Source organism: Eleutherodactylus coqui, chromosome 1 (genome assembly GCF_035609145.1).
Source record: "Eleutherodactylus coqui strain aEleCoq1 chromosome 1, aEleCoq1.hap1, whole genome shotgun sequence".
Lineage (NCBI taxonomy): Eukaryota > Metazoa > Chordata > Amphibia > Anura > Eleutherodactylidae > Eleutherodactylus > Eleutherodactylus coqui.
Genome location: NC_089837.1, coordinates 39,854,273 through 39,876,738, shown reverse-complemented (window position 1 = coordinate 39,876,738; position 22,466 = coordinate 39,854,273). Strand labels below are relative to the sequence as shown.

At 46.1% G+C, this 22,466-nt stretch overlaps 2 protein-coding genes across 2 annotated transcripts in view; one reads left to right on the top strand and one right to left on the bottom strand.

The window, feature by feature from the left end:
• Positions 1-22,466, bottom strand: part of LOC136607801 (zinc finger protein 605-like) — a 432,755-nt gene that overhangs the window by 174,636 nt on the left and 235,653 nt on the right. The gene's annotated exons all lie outside the window — the stretch shown is intronic.
• LOC136608755 (zinc finger protein 271-like) overlaps positions 1-22,466 on the top strand; it is a 122,218-nt gene that overhangs the window by 15,225 nt on the left and 84,527 nt on the right. The window contains exon 2 of the mRNA XM_066589128.1: positions 15-194. Within this exon, the coding sequence (XP_066445225.1) occupies positions 15-194 (180 nt within the window). The remainder of the gene's footprint in view (positions 1-14; positions 195-22,466) is intronic.

Below are 22,466 nucleotides of genomic sequence, written 5' to 3'. Positions count from 1 at the left end.
CTCTCCATACACAGGATTACACAATGGTGAAGATGACATCGGGTGACTGTGCGACTCCCAACAGCCATCTCCATGAGTCAGGAGGATGGAGCAGGAGCCAGAGCCCCATCACAGAGGCTCCTCCTCACTTACTGATACATGAGCAGAAGATCCTAGAACTCGCCAACAAGATCACTGAGCTGCTGACTGGAGAGGTGACACTGCTGGGAAATTATGTAGTAACAGCACTAGAGGAGTCTGGGTAATGACGGTATCATTGTGTGTCAGGTTCCTGTAAGGTGTCAGGATGTCGCTGTCTATTTCTCCATGGAGGAGTGGGAGTGTTTAGAAGGACACAAGGATCTGTACAAAAACGTCATGATGGAGAATCACCAGCCTCTGATATCACATGGTAAGAAGAAAAAAAGTGCATATTAAATGTATCCATTGTCCATTACCGGGGGCATAGATGAGCGCTGTCAGCTTTTTTATAATCCTAAGGTAGACCTGCCATTCCATAGGCAGCAGTACTGACGGCAGGACTCTGCACTTTAATGTATGTGAAAAAGTGTAAAAACACATGTATTTAAGCATATGTTTACATTTTTCTACTCGTATGCGCAGTATACATATTAATCTGTTTTTCATATGAAAAACATACATTCTTCACGCCAGCCCAGGTTGCCCTAGAACTTACCCGCAACCCCTGTCCCTGCCTACTTGCCTCCACTCCTGGCTAACCCCAGGCGGGCAACTGGGCGGCGGTCCCTACACTCGCTAAGGACCAAGGAGGGACGCTGGCGTACCAAGATGGAACAGGGTAGGATACCGACAGGAAGGGCAGATGAATAAACCAACAGAAAATATAACAGACCGAGGCAGGTGGATAACCTGGCAGATAAAGCAAAGCTGAGACACAGGAGACTGTCAGAGGCAGACTTATGTAACACCCTGTGAACCCTCCATGTAGCTGGCAAACCCAGTTCGTAGGCGAGCGGGTTCACCACATGTGTGATGACAAAGGGACCCACGTAATGCGGCGCCAGCTTCAAGGATGGAACCCTTAATTTGAGATTTTTAGAAGACAGGTATACCTTCTGTCCCACCCTGAAAGTTTCAGATACAGACAGACTCTTCCCACTATGCAACTGCATACGAGTCCCCGTTGCTTCCAAGTTTTTCTGTACCTCTTTCCATACTCCCCGAAGCGTATCTGTGGCGACATCAGCTGCAGGATAGACCAAAGGAGTAGGGATTGCTGTAAGGAAGCGAGGATGCTGACCGTATACACAAAAGAATGGAGATACCCCAGTGGAAGAACAAGTGCGGTTGTTTAGTGCAAACTCTGCCAACAGCAGGACCTCTGCCCACTGATGAGCCTTTTCGCTAGCAAACAACCGTAAATATTGCACTAAATCTTGGTTCTTCCGCTCAGTCTGACCATTAGTTTGCGGGTGGAACGCTGACGAGAAGGAGAGTGACGTTCCCAGGTTTCTGCAGAAGGCACGCCAAAACTGTGACACAAACTGAACCCCATGATCAGATACAATATTTTGGGGAACCCCGTGTAAGCAAATTATTTCTTTTACAAAAATCTTGGCAAATTCTTTTGCCGAAGGTAGCTTCTTTAACGCCACAAAATGTGTCATCTTTGAGGAACGGTCGGCCACCACTAAGATAGTGGTGCACTTCTGGGATTCCGGTAGATCAGTGATAAAATCTATCGATAACTGCGACCATGGACTGGAAGGAACCGGTAGCAGTCTCAGAGGACCCTCCGGAGGACACCGGTGACTCTTATTGCATGCACAGACAGAGCATCCCCTAACAAAGTCGCGGATCTCCTGAGACATGCCTGGCCACCAGAAGTGTCTAGAACAAAGATCAAGGGTTCCCTGAAACCCTGGATGACCTGCGAGAACTGACGAGTGAGATTCATCCATGACTCTAAGACATAAGGTCTCTGGCACAAACCATCTGCCCTCCGGCACCCCCGAAGGAGCGTCCTGGTGAGCATTCTGTAGTTGAGGGACGAAGATAGACTCTACAGCTGCCACCACCATGCCAGGTGCCAAGATATTCTCGGGAGTCATAGTCTCACTTTCCGGCACCCCGAAACTCCGTGACAGGGCGTCCGCATTCACGTTCTTCTCTCCTGGGATATATGTTACGACGAAATTAAACCTGACGAAGAACAACGCCCACCTGGCTTGACGAACTGTGAGTCTTTTAGCATTGGCGAGATATACCAGATTCTTGTGATCAGTATACACGGTAATTGGGTGTCTAGCACCCTCAAGATGGTGTCGCCACTCTTCTAAAGCCCATTTGATAGCCAGTTATTCACGGTTACCCACGTCGTAGTTGCGTTACGTACTGCTGAATTAAACTTCCGCGAAAAGAACGCACATGGGCTATACCCAGATCTCCCACTGACTTCCTGCGACAATACTGCTCCTGTCCCCACCTCAGACGCATCTACCTCAATGAAAAAGGGTAGTCGTGCGTCCGGCTGTATTAGCATCGGGGCTGTAGTAAATGCCCTTTTTAGATGACTAAAGGCCTCAAGGGCTGCAGGCGACCATTTTACCAAGTCGGCCCCCTTCTTAGTCAGATCGGTCAGGGGTTGAGCAATAATCGAGTAATTCTTAATGAATTTGCGGTAAAAATTTGCAAAACCTAAGAACCGCTGGAGAGCCTTAAGTTTGTCTGGTCTGACCCATTGGGAGACTGCTGCTACTTTATCAGACTCCATCTGAATCTCCGTGGGTGAAATCACATATCCAAGGAAAGATACTTGTTTAGAACCAAATGTACATTTCTCCAACTTGACAAAAAGTTGATACTCGCGCGAACGGGCCAGAACCAACCTCAGGTGCCGCACATGTGAATCCCAGTCAGGAGAATACACCAGAATGTCATCAAGATAGATGACCAGAAATACCCTCAGGAAGTCGTGAAAGACCGCATTCATAAAACCCTGAAACACAGTGGGTGCGTTACAGAGTCCGAAAGGCATGACCAGACATTCAAAATGTCCTAACTGGGTGTTGAACGCCGTCTTCCATTCATCTCCCTCTCTAATGCGAATTAAATTGTAAGCCCCCCTTTAGTTCAGTTTGGAGAACCAGTGGGCCCCTACCACCTGATTCAACAAGTCAGGAATTAGGGGCAAGGAGCACTGGTTCTTCACTGTGATTTTATTCAAGGCCCGATAATCGACACAAGGCCTCAATGTCCCGTCCTTCTTCTCTACAAAGAAGAGACCTGCCCCGGCAGGGGACCTGGATGGCCGGATATGTCGTTTGGCCAGAGCCTCCGAGATATAGGACTTGAGGGCTTCGTGCTCACGGCCGGACAAATTAAAAATGTCTCCCTTAGGGATGGGACTGTCGGGAATCAGATCAATACCACAGTCCCACTCCCTAGGGGGAGGCAAAGCCTCAGACAGTTTTTTGGAGAATACATCCTGAAAGTCTGACAAATACTCCGGAATAAGCACAGTATCTGCGGAGCACATGGCTATAGTAGATAGGTGATTATGACAGGATGACCCCCAATGAGTCAATTCCCGAGTGGACCAATCAAATTGGGGATTGTGCAGTGCCAACCAGGGCATACCAAGCTCCACATCAACCGACATCTTTTCTGTAACCAGGAAAGACAGATTCTCAGAATGGAGAACACCCACAGTGAACTGCAGAATGGGAGTCCTCCATTTAACAACTCCTGTGGAGAGAGGGGTCGAATCAATACCACTGAAGCCCATGGGGGGGCTATAGCATGGAAAACTCCGTTATCAGAGGTCTGACAAACTTTAAATTAATCAGACTAATGGCAGCACCCAAATCAATATAGGCTTGACCGGACCAAATAAAATTCCGGAAGCCAACCTGACGCACCAACAACCTAGGGAGTACCTGTGACCCTAGGCGACCCTTTAGAGAATCGCCTTGGATCGGTAGTTCTTCCTCCGCTTCAGACTGATGTCGTCGTTGCTTCCGTGGACAGGTTGCTACTCGATGTCAGTCTTCCCCACAGTAGAGGCAAAGATGGTGAGTCATTCGGAACGGTCGCCGTTCTCCGGGACTTAGCTGGTCCACTTCCATAGGCTCGGCCCCTGGAGCTGGCATGGGAGAAATGGGAACGGATCGACAGGACTCCCTAGTTTTACACGCCTGATGTTCCTTTTCTCTGGATCTCAGTCTCCTGTCAGCCTTTACTGCCAATACAATCGCCTCATTAAGTGTTATGGGAGCGGGATGGGAAAGAAGTAGATCCTTGACAGCATCAGAAAGGCCCAACAAAAACACGTCTTTGAGGGCGCCATCATTCCAGGAGGTTTCACCGGCATACTGTCTAAACCTAGAGCAGTAGTCTTCAGCACACTGCTGCCCCTGACGCAAAGCCATGAGGTGAGATACGGCTAACCCCGCCCGGTCCGGCTCATCAAAAATACCTCCTAGTTCCTGAAAAAATGAATCTACAGACTGCAGGCAAGCCGAACTCTCCAGTAAGGAATAGGCCCATGTCTGGGGGGGACCACGCAGCAAGGACAGAATCAATCCCACCCTTTGGAACTCTGAACTGTAGGATCTGGGCCACATCCGAAAATACAATCTACATGCCCGCTGAAAAACGAAAAACTTGCTTCTCTCCCCAGTAAACACCTCAGGGAGAGGAAATTTGGGTTCAGGAATAGATGGGGCGGCAGGAACCTGCACCAACATCCGCTGCTCCTGGGCCACCATACGACCGGACAGGTCTTGGATCATGCCCACTAGCTTCTGCAACTGATTAGCAAGGACGCTCATAGTCTCCATTGGAGAGCGAAGAAAACCCGTAGGGTAATTTTAAGGGCCAGTTATTATGTTACGGTATCCTACCCGACGATATGCCAGCCCGGGATGCCCTAGAACTTACCCGCAACCCCTGTCCCTGCCTACTTGCCTCCACTTCTGGCTAACCCCAGGCGGGCAACTGGGCGGCGGTCCCTACACTCTCTGGGGACCAAGAAGGGACGCTGGCGTACCAAGATGGAACAGGGTAGGATACCGACAGGAAGGGCAGATGAATAAACCAACAGAAAATATAGCAGACCGAGGCAGATGGATAACCTGGCAGATAAAGCAAAGCTGAGACACAGGAGACTGTCAGAGGCAAGACACTAGCACACTGGAGCAGAAACCAATAACTGGCAGTGAATGGACCTCACTGCAAGCCTTATAAACAGAAGCCTCCGCCCAGGGGCGGAGAGGAGGAGGCGACACCTCCCAGCAGAATCTCTTAGCAGGGACTTGTGCGCAGAGCTGCACTCACAGACACCCGCGCGCACGCCGCCGCCCGGAGCCACGAGCGCGCGCACCGCGCCGACCACCTGCGGCCCTGGCCGCCGCCGCATGGTAACAATATTCCTTTTTTTTTCTTTACAAAGTTTTGTAGTTCAACGCTTTTTTTTTTGCCTTGATCACAAAATCCGTTTTTGCTGAATGTATGTAAATGTACCACCATACCTTTTTCCATTGACATACTTTTTTGTGGGGCAGGCTATGCTTTTCGATCCCTTGTGTGTCAGGCTAAACGTAGTCAAATGTATGCATAGCTTGACTGCGTTACACCATTATAGCCTGTGGATCAGTGAAACGCTACGTTTTAATCCGGTTTTAGGGCTAAAGACTAGTGTGTTTCAAGGTGAGCATATAACCGTCTGGATGGCCCCTAATTTGAACACTTTCTGCATTGTCAGAACATAACACTGTATGCCTTTACTACTGTTAAGCTACTATGGGCCTTCCTAATTACACATGCATGCAGACACTTAAGAAAAAGACTAGAACAGTTTTGTAATCTATTTCCCATAATATTTCATTTCAAGTTTTTCTTCTCACCCTCTCTGATGCATTTAACTATTTTCCTCCAGTAGAGCATGTGCAGCTTTGCTTCATTTAAAGGGATAAGTCCCCCCCCATTCCGGTGATCGCTGAAGGCTCCAATGGTCGGACCCCTTGTGATCAGGATACATTTCTACTATTCTGTGGATACATTTCTTTAGTGGTTAAACTGCGAAAAGTAGGTTTGCCAGATAAAGCTTTATGAGGCTGGAATCACATGTGCAGTTTTTGTTGCAGCTTTCAAATTAGTTTTTTAGCTGAAGCCAGGAGTGAATTCAAAAGGAATGGGAAATATAAAGGATTTCTGCTTCTCCCTTCTGCTGGACCCAATTCTGGCTTTGACTTAAAGGGGTTGTCCCGCGCCGAAACGGGTTTTTTTTTTTTTAACCCCCCCCCCCCCCCCGTTCGGCGCGAGACAACCCCGATGCAGGGGTTAAAAAAACAAACCGGAGAGTGCTTACCTGAATCCCGGCGGTCCGGCGTCTTCATACTCACCTGCTGAAGATGGCCGCCGGGGTCTGCTCCCTCCGTGGACCGCAGCTCTTCTGTGCGGTCCATTGCCGATTCCAGCCTCCTGATTGGCTGGAATCGGCACGTGACGGGGCGGAGCTACACGGAGCCGGCATTCTGCACGAGCGGCCCCATTGAAGACAGCAGAAGACCCGGACTGCGCAAGCGCAGCTAATTTGGCCATCGGAGGGCGAAAATTAGTCGGCTCCATGGGAACGAGGACGCTAGCAACGGAGCAGGTAAGTATAAAACTTTTTATAACTTCTGTATGGCTCATAATTAATGCACAATGTACATTACAAAGTGCATTAATATGGCCATACAGAAGTGTATAAACCCACTTGCTGCCGCGGGACAACCCCTTTAAGAACTACATGTGAATTTCCAGTGTAGTAGATCTCGAGGGGAACTATTTCTTCTTGTGACAGCCATGCAGTGCTCCTCTGGGAAATCGGGTCTGCACATGGGAGATGGTATAATGCTTCTCACCCAGCCAACCAGAGCTCTGCTGTGTACTAAGAAGTACAAGACCCCCAAATAGCTGTCCGTGGATGGGTGTCTTTTCCTTATTGCGAAGACTGGTTTGGCTTATAGCTATAGCCCTATTGCAAGGCATGGTAAAAGGTCAAACATTGAAGTCTATTGCTGTTAACGTTAATTAGGTGATGCTGCATACCTCATTTTCAGCTTAGTAGTAATATTGCAATTTTTGCCTGCTTTTGTGATTTGAAAAAAAATACTGAAATCCAATTATAATCTTGACAGAAAATTCCAGTAAGTACTTCACGTCATTGGTAAATTTTAAAGTAGAAGATGAAGATATCAAACAACGCTCTTCAGGAGAAAACCTCATTACCGATAATGCATATCCACAACTTGAGAGTACAGAGCTTTCATGTGATCCCCCCAATTATGAAGAACCTTCTCCTAACCAATCACAAAACTTCAGCACAAGTACAGATCAGAACACGCATCAATTTAGTGAAGGTGGAAACCAGATTACAATAGTTCCAGGTCTTTTAATATACAGAATAAATCCTATGGAAGAGAAGCTGTATTCATGTTCAGAAGATGGGAAAGGCTTCCCAGAAAAATCTGATTTTATTGAGCATGGGAGACGTCACGCAGAAGAGAAGCCATATACTTGTTCAGTATGTGAGAAATGTTTTTCTCAAAAATCAAAGCTTGTTAAACATGAGAGAATTCACACTGTAGAAAAGGCATTTGCATGTTTAGAATGTGGGAAATGTTTTGCAGATAGAACAGACCTTACTAGACATCAGAGAACTCACACAGGAAAGAGGCCATTTCCATGTTTAGAATGTGGGAAATGTTTTATAGATAAATCAAGTCTTGTTAAACATGAGCGAATGCACACAGGAGAGAAACCATATTCATGTTCAGAATGTGGGAAAGGTTTCATAGAGAAATCAAAGCTTGCTAAACATGAGAAAATCCACACAGGAGAGAAGCCATATTCATGTTCAGAATGTGGGAAAGGTTTTATAGATAAATCAAGGTTTGTTAGGCATGAGAGAATTCACAGACGGGAGAAGCCGTTTTCATGTCCAGAATGTGGGAAATGTTTTGTAGATAAAGCAGAACTGGCTAGACATCAGAGAGTTCACAAGGGAGAGAAGGCATTTGCATGTTTGGAATGTGGAAAAGGTTTTAAAGATAAATCAAATCTTGTTAAACATGAGAGAATTCACACAGGAGAGAAACCATATTCATGTTCAGAATGTGGGAAATGTTTTATAGTTAAATCAAGTCTTGTTATACATTTGAGAAGTCACACTGTAGAGAAGCCATTTTCATGTTCGGAATGTGGGAAATGCTTTGCAAAGAAATCAAGTCTTGTAAAACATTTGAGAACTCACACAGGAGAGAAGTTATTTTCATGTTCAGAGTGTGGAAGATGTTTTGCAGATAAAACAGACTTTTCTAGACATCAGAGTATTCACACAGGAGAGAAGCCATTTCCATGTTTAGAATGCGGGAAATGTTTTACAAAGAAATCCAGTCTTGTTACACATTTGAGAATTCACACAGGAGAGAAGTTATTTTCATGTACAGAATGTGGAAAATGTTTTGCCCATAAATACAATCTTGTTAAACATCACAGATTTCACACAGGAGAGAAGCCATATTCATGTTCAGAATGTGGAAAATGTTTCACGGAAAAATCAAAGCTTGTTTTGCATCAAAGAAGTCACACAGGAGAGAAGCCTTTTTTTTGTTCGGAATGTGGGGAACGGTTTACCACTAATGCCAAACTTAGGGATCATCAGAGACGTCACAATGGGGAGAAGCCACTTTGATGTTCTATATGTGAAAACGTTTTGCAAGGAAATCAGATTTTGGAAACTCAAAGAATTCCTATAGAGAAGAAGTCATGTTCTTGTTTGGATTGTGGGAAATACCAAAAAATTTGTAACATCTCAGGTCATTTACAGACATTAAAAGTGATTATTTTCTGTGTGGAATTAGTCTGGTTCTATTAAACATTCACAACTATTGTTATCTGAGGAGGACTGTGTTGACTACATCCAAGCCAAAAAGCATTGTGGATATAAGGAGAACAAAGGAGCCACCTTTAGGGTCGTTCACACAGGGTGGAATTGTTTTACAACATGAAGTGGAATTGGCCACCACTGCCTAAGGCCTCATGTCCACGGGGAAAATCAGGCCCGCTACAGATTCTCCATGGAGAATCCGTAGCGGGTCCCTCCTGCCCCGCGGACATGAGGGCTGAAAATAAGAATAAACTTACCTCCCGCCCGCTCCGGATCTTCCCTTCGCCGCGGCATCATCTTCTCTGCGTCGCGGCCGGATCTTCTTTCTTCGGCCCGGCGGATGCGCAGGGCACGTCGGTGGCGTGCCCCGCGCATGCGCCGGCCCGAAGAAAGAAGCCCGGCCGCGACGGAGAGAAGATGGCGCCGCGGCGAAGGGAAGAACCGGAGCGGGTGAGTAAATTCCGATTTTTGTCTCCCGCAGATCCGGACGACTTCCATAGGCTTCAATAGAAGCCCGCGGGAGCCGTCCCCGCGGGCGACCCGCACAAAAATGGAGCATGGTCCAGATTTTTTCATGCTCCATTTTTAAAAAAATCACTTTTATTGACCATCCGCGGGTATTTATCTACCCGCGGGTGGTCAATGCATCCCTATGGGATGCGGATCCGCGGGCAGGAGAAGAGTTAAAATCCACTGCGGATTTTAATTCTTTTGCCCGTGGACATGAGGCCTAAAACCGCACCAAAACCTGCAGGTCTAAATGGCCAGCAGAGCTATTTGCACTATGTACAGGGATTTTATGCACGAGTATTGGTGTATTTTACTGTACTTTTTGCGCACCGCAGTCGAACGGACGCAATTTTAATTTCAACTGATTTTACTGAGAAATAAGCAAATTATTACATGCAGATCAGCTGGAGACGTCTCCTCACGGGCGGTGCAATAAAAAATATTTCACATTAGAAACAGAACTATCAAACAATGAACTTTAACACAGGGTTCTGTCAGGGTAAAATTCTAAGTACAGCACCAATCAGGCCCACCCCACTTGCCCCGCTGCCGGCGGTAAAGAAGAAAACACCACACGGAGGTCTGGTATAGTTCCTCACACGGGGACATGACTGTGCTGTGCCCTTTATTACAGATTACATGAGATCTTATACCCTTTGGTCTCATAACTAGGAATGGGTGATGGGCTCATTGGCTGAAATTCACCACATAACCATATATGGGAAGTCCGGATTTCCGGCCTGAGACAGTGAAAGTTCAGATGCATAGTTGAACAGTCGTTATCTTGCTACGGCGCCTCTGGAAAAACAGCCAAGTACACGCGGCCTTCGTGTCTGGTTATTCCTTGTGTTCAAGATACATTTTGTCTTCGCCTTGCAAGGCCTCTTGGCATATCTGATATAAGGCGAAGTATTAAGTTTTTCATAGAGTTAGTACATATGAGAATAAAGTTAGTATACCTATAAAAAGAAAGGCACATAACTATATCTATATAAATGTATATATTCCAGTGTTTTCTTTTCTACCTACAAGGATATATATATATTTCCTTCTCAAACCCCCCTAAAAGCTTAATACGGAGATCAAGCATCAGGCCTCGCACTCTTCCTCGGTCGCCTCTCCCTTGCGTCAGGGTTTCTTCACTGCCCGTAAGTCCCTACTCCTAGGAGGGGGATCCCTACCTCACCTCAGAAGGAGGCCATGGATTCCCTGGGCTTATTTCCGGGCATCCATACCCTCTATCTGTACAAGTTAACACCCCACAGGGTGTGCCCTCGCCGGAACCTAAGGTCTTCTGCACTATCCCTAGGCAAATGGGAATTCCACTGACAGTCCATCTTATGAGACCGAGGCAGGCGCAGTACTAGTACATTTCTTCATTCTTCTGGTAACGTACGTGGTTGGCATTATCGGAACTGGCTCTTCATCTTTTTCAAACAAGGGAAATTTTGGTGTCACATTGTCCAGTCCCTTACTCATACTCTTTTTGATCAAAGGGATAATACACATACAGGAAGTTACATACCCCACCTCTTTCTGCGAAAATCATATCCATGGCCATTCTATTTTAGAACGCCATGGATGTAGTGGGCCCTAACTGGTCAGCTAACCCTTTCAAAGCATCCCTGGTGTAGTTTACAAACCTCTGCTGATTGTAATAGATATAATTCATCCAATCTACATTATTATTAACAGTGACAATAGCAAATAAGGACTCAAAACCTGCTTTAACCTGATTTCTAGAATAAAATTCATCTGGCACCCCCCTTGGCACTCCTATTGCATCTATGTGTACATGTGGATCAAAGTTACCACCTAGAGCGTCAACTTCTCTCTTAGCACGATGCGGTGTTGGATTCTCACCCTCAGTGTAGGCTTCATATTGCACATTTGATTGTATTAATTTGTTCTGTAACAGGGGGCTAGTGTACAGTAGTCAAAGGTGTGTGTTAGAGGAATTGTACCACATTATAGCATGTAAAGGATATGCAGGATCATAAGTTTTTTCAGTGCGAAGTGTGGATCCAAGTGGGCTTTCCTTTGAGCTTGACTGCAGTTGGGGTGGTGAACAACATCTGGTAGGGACATTCAAACAGGGTTTCTCTCTCAAACTTTTCTACATAGACCCTGTCACCTGGTTTCAGATTGTGACACTCATCTGTAGGACCTGGGAGGAAAGCAGAGACTGCAGAATGCATTCTTGACAATTCCTTGGAGAGACCTATGACAAAATTAACAAGAAAATCATTCCCCAAACTCAGCTACTGTGACATGTACCCTCTGGAGAAAAAGAAAAACTAATGGGAGACACTCAATTCAAGATTTGCCCATTTCCTCTATGGTCTTTTGGATCTACTTTCCCACTACTCCGCGGATGGTAGGGTGTGTGAAAAGTCTGGAATATACCCAAAGCAGACATGATGTGTTGCATTATTTCACCTGTGAAGTGTGTACCTTTGTTTGACTCAATCACTTCCAGTGCCCCGTATCTGCGGATTACCTCATACATGAGCTTCTGAGTGGTTACCTGCTTATTTACTTTGGTAACAGGGTCGGTCTCCAACCTGAAAAGAAATCAACAACAACAAGCACATATTCATACTTCCCAACAAGTGGGAGCTGAGTGTAGCCAATTTGCAATCCCTGAAATGGGTAGAGTGGTTTAGGCAAGTGTTATATGGCAAATTTTACTTCTGCCCTGTTGCTTACGGCAAAGATCATGCAAAATTGGACAAATGATGCAGCAGCTACAGAAAACCCAGGAGCAACTCGTCCTTGTCCAAGCATCGACATCATTGCTGCTTTGAGAGGTGCGTCTTTCCGTGCATCAGCTGGGCCATCATGGGGCACAGGGATCGTGGTAGGCAAGTGCTGTTGACTGTTCACCATATGCCGTCCCTTTTTAGTCCATTTTTCCTTTTCTTCCTTGCTGGCTTGTAACTGTAAAGTCTATAGCATATCAAAGTCCAAAGTTTTTATCAAAGTCCAAAGTTATTATCAAAGTCCAAGTTTTTATCAAAGTCAAAGTCCAAAGTTTTTGTCAAAGTCCAAAGTTATTGTTAAATTCTTCTTTTCTTCTTTTCTTCCACGGCTTGAGGGCCGCTGCCTTTGCTGTGTGGTCTGTGATGACGTTGCCTCTTGTTTCTCTGGTGTAGGAATTGGTGTGAGCTCTCCACTTTGTTAGGTAGAAGTAGGGCCTCCATGAGACCGCTGCATCATTCTTAATTGGCTGTCCTGCTGTGGTAAAAAACTGTCTGGCCTTCCATGTTGGGCCGTAATCATGAGCTATGCCAAATGCATACCGGGAGTCAGTGTAAATGTTTGCCGTCTTACCTGTGGCCACTCTACACGCCTCCGTGAGTGCTTTTAGTTCCGCTTCTTGTAATGCGACATGCGGAGGCATTCTGCTTTTAGGACATCTTGTTGTGTGACCACTGCATATCCAGTGTGGAGTCGTCAATCACCCTGGGACCATCTATAAAAAACAACTCAAAATATGCATTGTTAACAGGGGCTTTCAGTAACTTTTTTAAAACTTAAAATTTTCTTGTTGCATCACTGCTAGACAATCAGGCTGGTATTTTATTTCAAAAAGATCAGAACCTTGTTGCAAAAAATTTAAAAATGGCTTGCAAAAAATTTAAAAATGGCTGATTTGCAATACCTAGATCACCTATGCCTTCTCCTCCCCCCCTTTGAACCAGGGTACTCAATTGGAACAAGAGTACCCGGTTTCAAGGTAGTATAACATTGTAAAAAGATTTGATGGATGCAGATAAGGCCTGTAAGATGTTAGCACCAATAACAGAGACATGAGTTACATCAGGGCAGAATAATCTACCAACATCTACTAATATTGGAAATGTGAGATCCTTTAAGCAAATTCATTATTAATCTGCTCCTGCCTGCAATGTCTTATCAAATTTGAGAGAGGAAAAAAAAAACAAAAAACCAAAAAAAAAACTTTTACTAGCTGCTCAAGATCCTCACCCCCTCCCTTGTGGACAAGAGGGATGAAACATTACGTACTATTACATCATCTAGCTCCACCCCTTCGATACTGGCTGCGTGCGTCTTTTTTCAAACCTTCATTTCAGCTTAACAGTCTAAGCATCCACACCACAACCAAGCAAAGTCCCATGCATGGGGGGGACTTTTATCCCCAGTCAATATCTGCATCACACACTCACCACAGCCCGAACACGGGTCACTAACTCTCATCCATCCATGCTCTCAAGTCTGCTCCGTCACCCCCTATTGAAGGTGTACCAGTACATACAGATACACAGACAAAAAAAGTGTAACAAACAAACATACATCAGTTGAAAAACATTGAGGTGAGTGTTATAATGTTATAAAGTACATGATTCTATTGAGATGAGATTGTGAATGAGCGCTATCTTTGACAAATTATGTGAAAAAATCTGCTGAGTGACTGAGACATTCTATCTTTCTTATTTACTGAAGCTATTATATGCTGTATTAAACGCTGAAGTATTTTAGTTTCTGTGACCCTGAGTTTGGAGTGAAATCTGAAAGCCCCCACCTTTGTAAAACCAACTGTTATCTCTCCGAATATGCATTCACTGACTGAGTTGTTTTAGCTTAACTATTGCCTGCATTTGAACTCATAAATAACACATATCCTGGGACCTTGCAACATTCATTTTCAACCCCTGTATTCTTAAAAGCCCCCACAGGATGTGAGTGGGGTAAACTTCCTTACACCTGTCCAAGACGTGTCCATTTGTGACCTCAGAACCCAGTAAGAATATATCTTAGAAATTGCTATATTTCCTGCCTACTAAGACAGTATAATTAATTAAATTCATTATAAGCTTTCATTCTATTTAAGCAAGCAAAGATATTTTCCAGGGTCAGTATTGCATTCTCTCTACTTTGTTATCGCTTGACCTTGAAAACTAAACACAGACTGCAGCTTCATGTAAACAATCTTTCTCATCTAAAAGCAAGCTCAGTTAACCATTTGCACACATATATACACACATATATATCTATATCTATTATCTATCTTGTATTATACACCTTTTCCTCTCTCTCTGCCAACAAATCACATGCATTGTAACTTTCTTCTCGACTTTGCTTGTTACTTCAGCACTTTCTCCCTACCTAACTGCCAATGTAACCTTCAATAGACACTCTCCCGACACCCTCTTGATCACTTACTGTACTTTCCAACATTTCACTTACGGATACTTTCTTAATACGTGTACATACTTAACTTTCTCTGACTGTCTCTCTCTCCTCCTCACTCCAGCACTTTCTAGCAAACCTTGGCCTTTCAAGGCACGCTTCTTGGTCCTAAAGACCTCCTAGTCACCATACTGTAATCTACCGTGCGGGTCCTTGTTACACATTTTCATAAGTTTTCTTACATTTTACAGATTGTGACCCTTGTCTCTCCTACTGTCTCTCCTCCACCAATTGATCCGCACGGCGACAGCCCTTGAGGGCTCCGTCTTCTTTAATAAGGTCTTACGCATATTACAACAACAACAATAATAATAATAACACGCTCCATAGAATGCATCCCTCTTAATTTCCAAATTGTCAGCCCCTTATATACCGGCAAAACAACCGAGGCTCCCTTCTCCTATGGAACCAGCCTCACAGAATGCAGCTCTCTGAAATCAAATCGTTAGCCCCATATATAAGGCAAAACAACCGAGAGTCCCTTCTCCTATGAAGCCTGTCTCACAAAATGCATCCCTCTTAATTTTCAAATTGTTAGCCCCTTATATACTGGAAAAACAACCGAGGGACCCTTCTCTTGTGAGACTAAATGAAAAGAAAGAGAAAAAAAAATTCTGCAGATACAACAAACAATCTCCACTATCGTTAAAAACACTACGGATTTCAACAACAAATAGACTACAGACTAGTTTCTGGGTGAGCGATTGGTGCGCATATCACGGTCAGTGGTCCATGACGGCAAACCCGAAGCCCACACGAGTTACCGTGTAGAACTCTTAACCCAACCCGTCCGGTCACAAAACACAGATAGTCCCTCCTGCTGCAAGACTCGCAGTGTAAAACACAACATAAATATATGCTGGTCTTACCTGGAGTTCTGTGAGTTGATCAGGCTCGGTTTGCAGCAGGACGGCTTCCCCGTGGCGTGGATCCGGGTGGACTGCGTTGTACGGCTCCGGTTTTACCGCCCCACGTTGGGCGCCAAATTGTCAGGGTAAAATTCTAAGTACAGCACCAATCAGGCCCACCCCACTTGCCCCGCTGCCGGCGGTAAAGAAGAAAACACCACACGGAGGTCTGGTATAGTTCCTCACACGGGGACATGACTGTGCTGCGCCCTTTATTACAGATTACATGAGATCTTATACCCTTTGGTCTCATAACTAGGAATGGGTGATGGGCTCATTGGCTGAAATTCACCACATAACCATATATGGGAAGTCCGGATTTCCGGCCTGAGACAGTGAAAGTTCAGATGCATAGTTGAACAGTCGTTATCTTGCTACGGCGCCTCTGGAAAAACAGCCAAGTACACGCGGCCTTCGTGTCTGGTTATTCCTTGTGTTCAAGATACATTTTGTCTTCGCCTTGCAAGGCCTCTTGGCATATCTGATATAAGGCGAAGTATTACGTTTTTCATAGAGTTAGTACATATGAGAATAAAGTTAGTATACATATAAAAAGAAAGGCACATAACTATATCTATATAAATGTATATATTCCAGTGTTTTGTTTTCTACCTACAAGGATATATATATATTTCCTTCTCAGTTCTGTTTACAAGAAATCTAACAGGTATTTTTGTTGCTCTCTTTAAGTTCTTTCTCTCCTTTTGAGGGGACTACAAGGCCAGGGTTAGACTTAGTAAAACTATGAACGGCGGTAGGAGGGGACTAGGTCAGTACTGCGATTTCCAGCATATGTCCCAGAGTCGTTCTGCCTGAGTACTCTGGGCAGTCCAGGTATTGAAGGCATGCAATTTTAAATGGCTATTTAGCGCGAGTTCCAAATGTCCTTTTTTTCATGGAATTGCGCAGTGTGTCACACATGCCCCTTGCGTATTGAGCGTGCATTTACAAATCCCCCATAGACTTCTATGGAGACTTTTGGTGCGCAAATCTGCAGAAAGATGGAGCAGGTCTGGGAAATCAGAACAAATCCATTGAAATGTCTTCTATTCTCTTGTATTGCATGCATAAATTTTTATGTGTGCAAATACTCGCATATGAAGTCACCCTTATTCAGACGACCGTATATCGGCTGGGTATTCACGCTGGCCGATATAAGGTGTCCCTCTCTGCAGGGGGAGGAGGCTGGAAGAGTCAGGAGCAGTGCTCTGAGCTTCCGCCCCTCAGCACTATTTGTGTTTTTGATACTTACCTGCATCCAGTTGCCTGTGATGTAAACCCCGAAAGTTGGCGCATGAACCGTGTATTCAGAGTGCGGAGTTTGTCATCGGAGTGAGAGCTGCATGTGCATACTCCCACTGATCTCTATAGCAGCATGCGCATGCAGCTTTGAGTCTAATGATACGGTCCACGCACAAACTTTCGGGGGTGACAGTGCGGGCATCGGAAAGCGGGTAAGTATAAATCATTACAAGGCAGGAACGTCAGGCACATCCAAGCTACAATAAAAGCTTCTGTTTGTTTCAACATATTAAAACGTGTACAAAGAAGGTGCCACGGTGCATGACACACGCTAAGGCGATTCAAACCAGATGAAGCGTGGTTTCATTTATCGGGTCATTTGGTAGTCAGCTACCTGCATGGTGAGAGGAGGAGGCATCTATATGCACTCCTTAGTCAGTAAGTAACGGCCATTTTCTGTGATTGTTTTTAATTCTTGATTTCCCCTTCTGTGACGCATTTATATTAGTGTAGGGACCCACTACAACGCAAGGAACCGTGAAGTGGTTAGTGGGCTCATGTATCTTGGCCAACATCCAACCAATGCCTTGCATTTACTATCTATCATTCACATGCAGTGTGGCATTAAGACTCCAGGGGGAGCCCAGGGTGGCAGTACCAATGTGGTTCACTGATGGATATGCAGGGCAACCCGCCGAATTATCATGGCGTCATTAATAGGTTGCTGGTCTGCATGGTGAACTACATATATCAGAATGGTCTGGCACCCTGTATCCACTATGTGTGGGAGTATACGCCAAGCATCCACCCCCCTCATTATCAGGAGGCAGTGTGAGTGGTTGTCTTATCGGTGTCCTGCACAGGTGTTATTGGCTCCTCCATTTGGTAGTCAGCTACCTGCATGGTGAGATGAGGATGCATCTATATGCCCTCCTCATTCAGTAAGTAACGGCCATTTTTTGTGATTGTTTTTATCGGGTCACGTGAATTCCCAGTATACGAGGCACTGGTCTACTGAAAATCCCCACCTGACTCACGAAAGGGGTTTTCTGGGCACATACTATCCCCAGGATGAGTCATTAATAGTACATCCCCAGGGATCCTCAGGTGATCACCTGCTGTCAGTGATGTCGAACTTTGCCATCAGGGTCAAAACAGGAAGTCTAATAGATGGCTTCACTCCCATTGAAATCAATTACCACCTCTAAGGGTACGCTCACACGTACGGTACGGTTCGGTATTGATGCATATTCCGCAGCGGAAAATTCCATGGAAAAATCTGCAGCATCAAAACGAGTCAGAATGCTCATAATTGGTACGGATTTTGACTCAAAATCAGGCGTGGATCTGCAGCTGATTTCAGCCTTCTCTCACTGCAGCACATGGAACAGCCCTCATCCAGCAACCGCTACAAAGTGCTGTGGCCGCTGGTCAGGTGATGCGCCCTCTACTGGCAGCTGTGGGACTTGGTAGCATTTACCAGTTGAGGGATGTGAGGGGCTGCTGATTGCAAGGTGAAAGGAGCAGCAGGTCGAAATCTGTACCAATTGTGAGCATTTTGACTCTTTTTGATGCAGAATTTCTGCAGATTTTGAACAGAACCCCCCTCTAGTCGGCAGCATTACCGCCGCAGGGGCAGATTATGAAGCTAAATTTCCGCTGCTGAAAACTCGCAACATTTCCACCACGTGTGAACATGACTTTACGCTTCCCACTCGTGGCACCCATCTTCCCTGTCCCACGAGCACCGGACAGGTTAGTATCCCGGTCGGACGCTTGTCTTGTGGATCGCTAATTATTTCATGTTTTGGTTTTCACCGTTATGTCATTTTTAATTGATTAAATTAAAGGTTACATTTTACAATGAATTCAGGGCTTATTCAGAAATCTAGAATCCAGACGTCTCCTCTACAGCCCCTTCATCCGTCCATCCACATATAAAAACCGCATGTCCGTGTCGCCCCATTCATGTAATGCGTTTGTGTGCCGTCCGTTGCTAACACGGACATGAACATCGCCGCTGTCAATAAGGCTGCTTCCACATCTGTGTCGGCGGTTCCGTTTTTTCTGCTCCCGGGCTGAACGGGGTCCGTCTTATGACAGAGCGGAGCGGCAGCGGACGGACCCCGGTGACCAGAACGGTTCGGTTTCTTCTCAGTGGCTTACTGTTTTACCGGCCAGAAGAGCTCAGCATGAAATATTAGCAGTGACTTCTATGGAACGGACCCTCGTACCGAACCCCGGGCTGCAGACCGCCCCCCGTCACACTGACTATACCCTCATGTAGAGCGCTTGTACTATATGGTGCCCCAATGAGAGCGAGCGATTGGGAGGAGACAGACGGACAGCCACTGCAGCCCGCCTCCCTCCCAAACTGCTCCCGTTTCCCGCCTCTTTCTCTCTCGTTATCATCACCACAAGCCCTTCAGCCACTATTTATTCTCCTCACTGCTGAACTCCGCTCCTTATATACTGATCACATGATAGTGATGTCATCGCAGGTCCTTCAGCTATCACAGTGTAGCAGGTCCAGGCCTCTGCTGTTGTCTCTGTTATCAGCCAGAGGAGATATACACACACACACACACACACACACACACACACACACTGATATCAGAGCTCTGCGTGTGACTGCGGCCGGCAGGTAAGGGACACCGGAGGGTTTGCTGCTTGTCGGACACTTTAGACTCGGCTCACATCTGTGTTCGGGGTTTCTGTTCTATTCCATCGTAGGAACAAAATAATGGAAATAAATGTTCCCTTAAAGGGCTGCTCCAGCCCAAATATATATTCCCATCTCTGCCCCCATCTGATTCCGGATGTCTTCTCTACAGTCGGGGCCAAAAGTTTTGAGACGAACACAAAGTTTGCTGCTTCAGTGTTTTGGGAGAGAAAGCAAAGAAAGAACAAGAACATAATAGTGTCAGATAATGGCAAGATATCCCTGGCCAGTTCCCATCGCCTCAGCCATGAAAGCCCGCGTGAGGGAACAATGGACACCAATATCAAAGATGGGCAAGGGTTTAAGTAATTCTGGATGTCTTGGACTTCGAGTTCAGACTCCAGCCCACCGCCTTTGGAAGTTGAGGTATCTGGTGTTAAATTTGAACAGGCAGCCAGGAAGGAATCTCGATAGAAGGAATTCCCATCTTTTCCCAGGCATCTTTTAGGTCTTCAAGGGATCTAATTGTGATCTGCTGACCTTCTTTAAATGTAGCCAGGCCAAAGGGGTAAAGCCACTTGACTGGGAGTTTCTTCTCCCTCATGGCGTCCGTGAGAGGTTTCAGGATACGCCTCTTGGCCAATGTGCTTGATGCCAAGTCTTGAAAAAGCTGGATTTTGTTCTTTTCGAAAAGAATCTCAGGTGACTCCCTTGATTTTTGAAGGATGGCTGCCGTGTCCACATAATATAGTAGTCCACAGATGACATCTCGGGGAGGAGCCGATAATGCAGGCCTAGGTAGAAGAGATCTGTGGATGCGTTCAATTACTATATTTTCCGCCTTCTCTCTTCCCAGCAGGGATGGAAAAATCTGTAAGGCTTTTGATCTGAGGGCTTCATTTGCTGTAGATTCAGGTAGACCTCTCAATCTGATGATCTTCCTCCTGTTCCTGTTTTCTCGATTTTCTCTCATTAAAAAGGCCTGATTTAGATAATCTTGTTGGGCTAGTAGGTTTTTCTGAACTGTCTCACTATGTTGGGTTAATTCCTGATGGGAGGTTTCGAGGTCCTCGACTCTGCGACCTATATGTTTAACATCTGCTTTGATATCAGTGAGGTCTTTAAGAACTGGAGAGAGAGATTGTGACTGAATGTTTTTGAGAAAGGAGCGAGAGATTGTGCCTCGTTCTTGGTCGGAATTTATTGATGTGCTTTCCATATCAGAGTCTGCTACATCCTGATTTGGAGGATTTTCGCAAAATTTTGACTTTCGCGCGACTGGGGAGAAATGCTTTTTCTTTAAGTACTCATCCATGTCTGATTGACTCTTGCTCCGCCGCGGTGTGTCCACCGTGTCTTTGCTCTTATCCTTCCCAATTTTACCCATCTTGCTTTGGTCTGTGCGTTAAGTTGTGCTGAAATCTCGAAGTCTCTGTGGCATCTACGCGGTAGTTAAGCATATTTTCTGTTGTATAGCATCCCTTTAAGGAAGGCATTTTAGACTCCTTTTTATTTTTCTCTGAATGGTGTGGGAATGTAGGAGCTGTGTCTGGGGAGGAGAGGGGTTATGGAAGGAGGTTGTAGGTTGTATAGGGGCACACTCTCTGTTAAAACGGTGAGCGAGTCAATGATGGTGTCCTGGGTGTTTTTGTCTCTTTTGTGTCTTTAAGATTGACTCCTATAGTCCAGCTGACTCTCTAACCCACTCAGAGGCACTCTGCGTTTGGCTTTGTTTGCGCGCTCTCTCTATCCACAGCAGCCTGTGCCCATCTATTGAACTGACACCCCCCCTGGCTGGCTGGCTGCCAGACGTAGTGGAGGAAGGGGGCAGACTTCTATGGAGCCTCTCAGGGACTTTGTATGTCACTGTGCCGTGAGCCTCCTGCCCCACCGCTCACAGTCCCAACAGGGGAGCTCTCCTGCTAGCTCCAGATAGAAGGGAGAAGCAGTGTCCCCTGGAGCAGCTAATTCTTTCTTATTGTACCTCCTCGGTCTTGCCGGCGTCCACCGTCCCTCCTAAGTCTCTCTCACCTCCTCTCCTCAGATCTCACACCGATCACTCTCCTGCTGGTAGCGGTGCCTCCCTCCCAACTTTTTGTTTGCCGAGTGACCCGCTCCTGTGGCCGCTATTGTCCTCCGCAGCTGGGCCTCCTCCTTGACTTCCGGCCGATCGCACCCTAAAATTTAGCTTGGGGATGCACTTCCCCGGGTAGGCCGTGTACCTTCACCTCAGCCCAGAGGCTTGCGGAAGGTCTCGGTCAGTTCCTCCGTGTATTATGGAGCCAGCAGTGGTGGTTTCCACTTACAGGAAGCCCACAGGACAGCGGGATACCTTCTCTGAGCTCTCCCTAAGCAGGAGCCCCAGGGAAGTTCTCCATTCCCGCTGCTTGCCAAGCCACGCCCCCCTGCTTCAGTGTTTTTAGAGCTGTTAGTCAGATGTTTCTACGGTCACTGCAGTACAGTTCTAAAGGTTTAATAAGTTTTAAACTTTCATTGACAAATACATCAAGTTTAGATAAAGACACAATATTTATAGTGTTGACCCTTATTTTCCAGATTTCTGCAGTTCGCCCGGCATGTGTTTGTTAATGGCCGGCTGTAGGGACTGCACAGCGGAATGTCTGTGTCTGCAAAATTGTACAGGATGGTTGATGCAATGGGGGGCGGTGTGCGGCTGCAGGTGGACTGGGGGCTCGGGTTGAGAAATGGCTAATGGGGTTTGGCATTGGTGGGTGTGGGGTTGTGCAGATGGGCGGGAGAGATGGATGCCAACGGTACACTGGATGGGGTGCTGCTTGGGGGGGAGTGGAGGACCTCCTGGGTGCTGGATAACTGTGCACTTGACTGCAGCGGTCAGTGCCAGTCAGCTGCTGCAAGGGGAAATCAGGTTTTAGGGTGCATTAAAAGAGGTATAGCGATGAGGGACAAGAACATTGTCGTTCCACTATATGGGGTGCTTGTCGGGCCTCATGGAATACTGTGCACAGTTCTGGACACCGGTGATAGGGAGATACATTGCAGTGCTTGAGTGGGT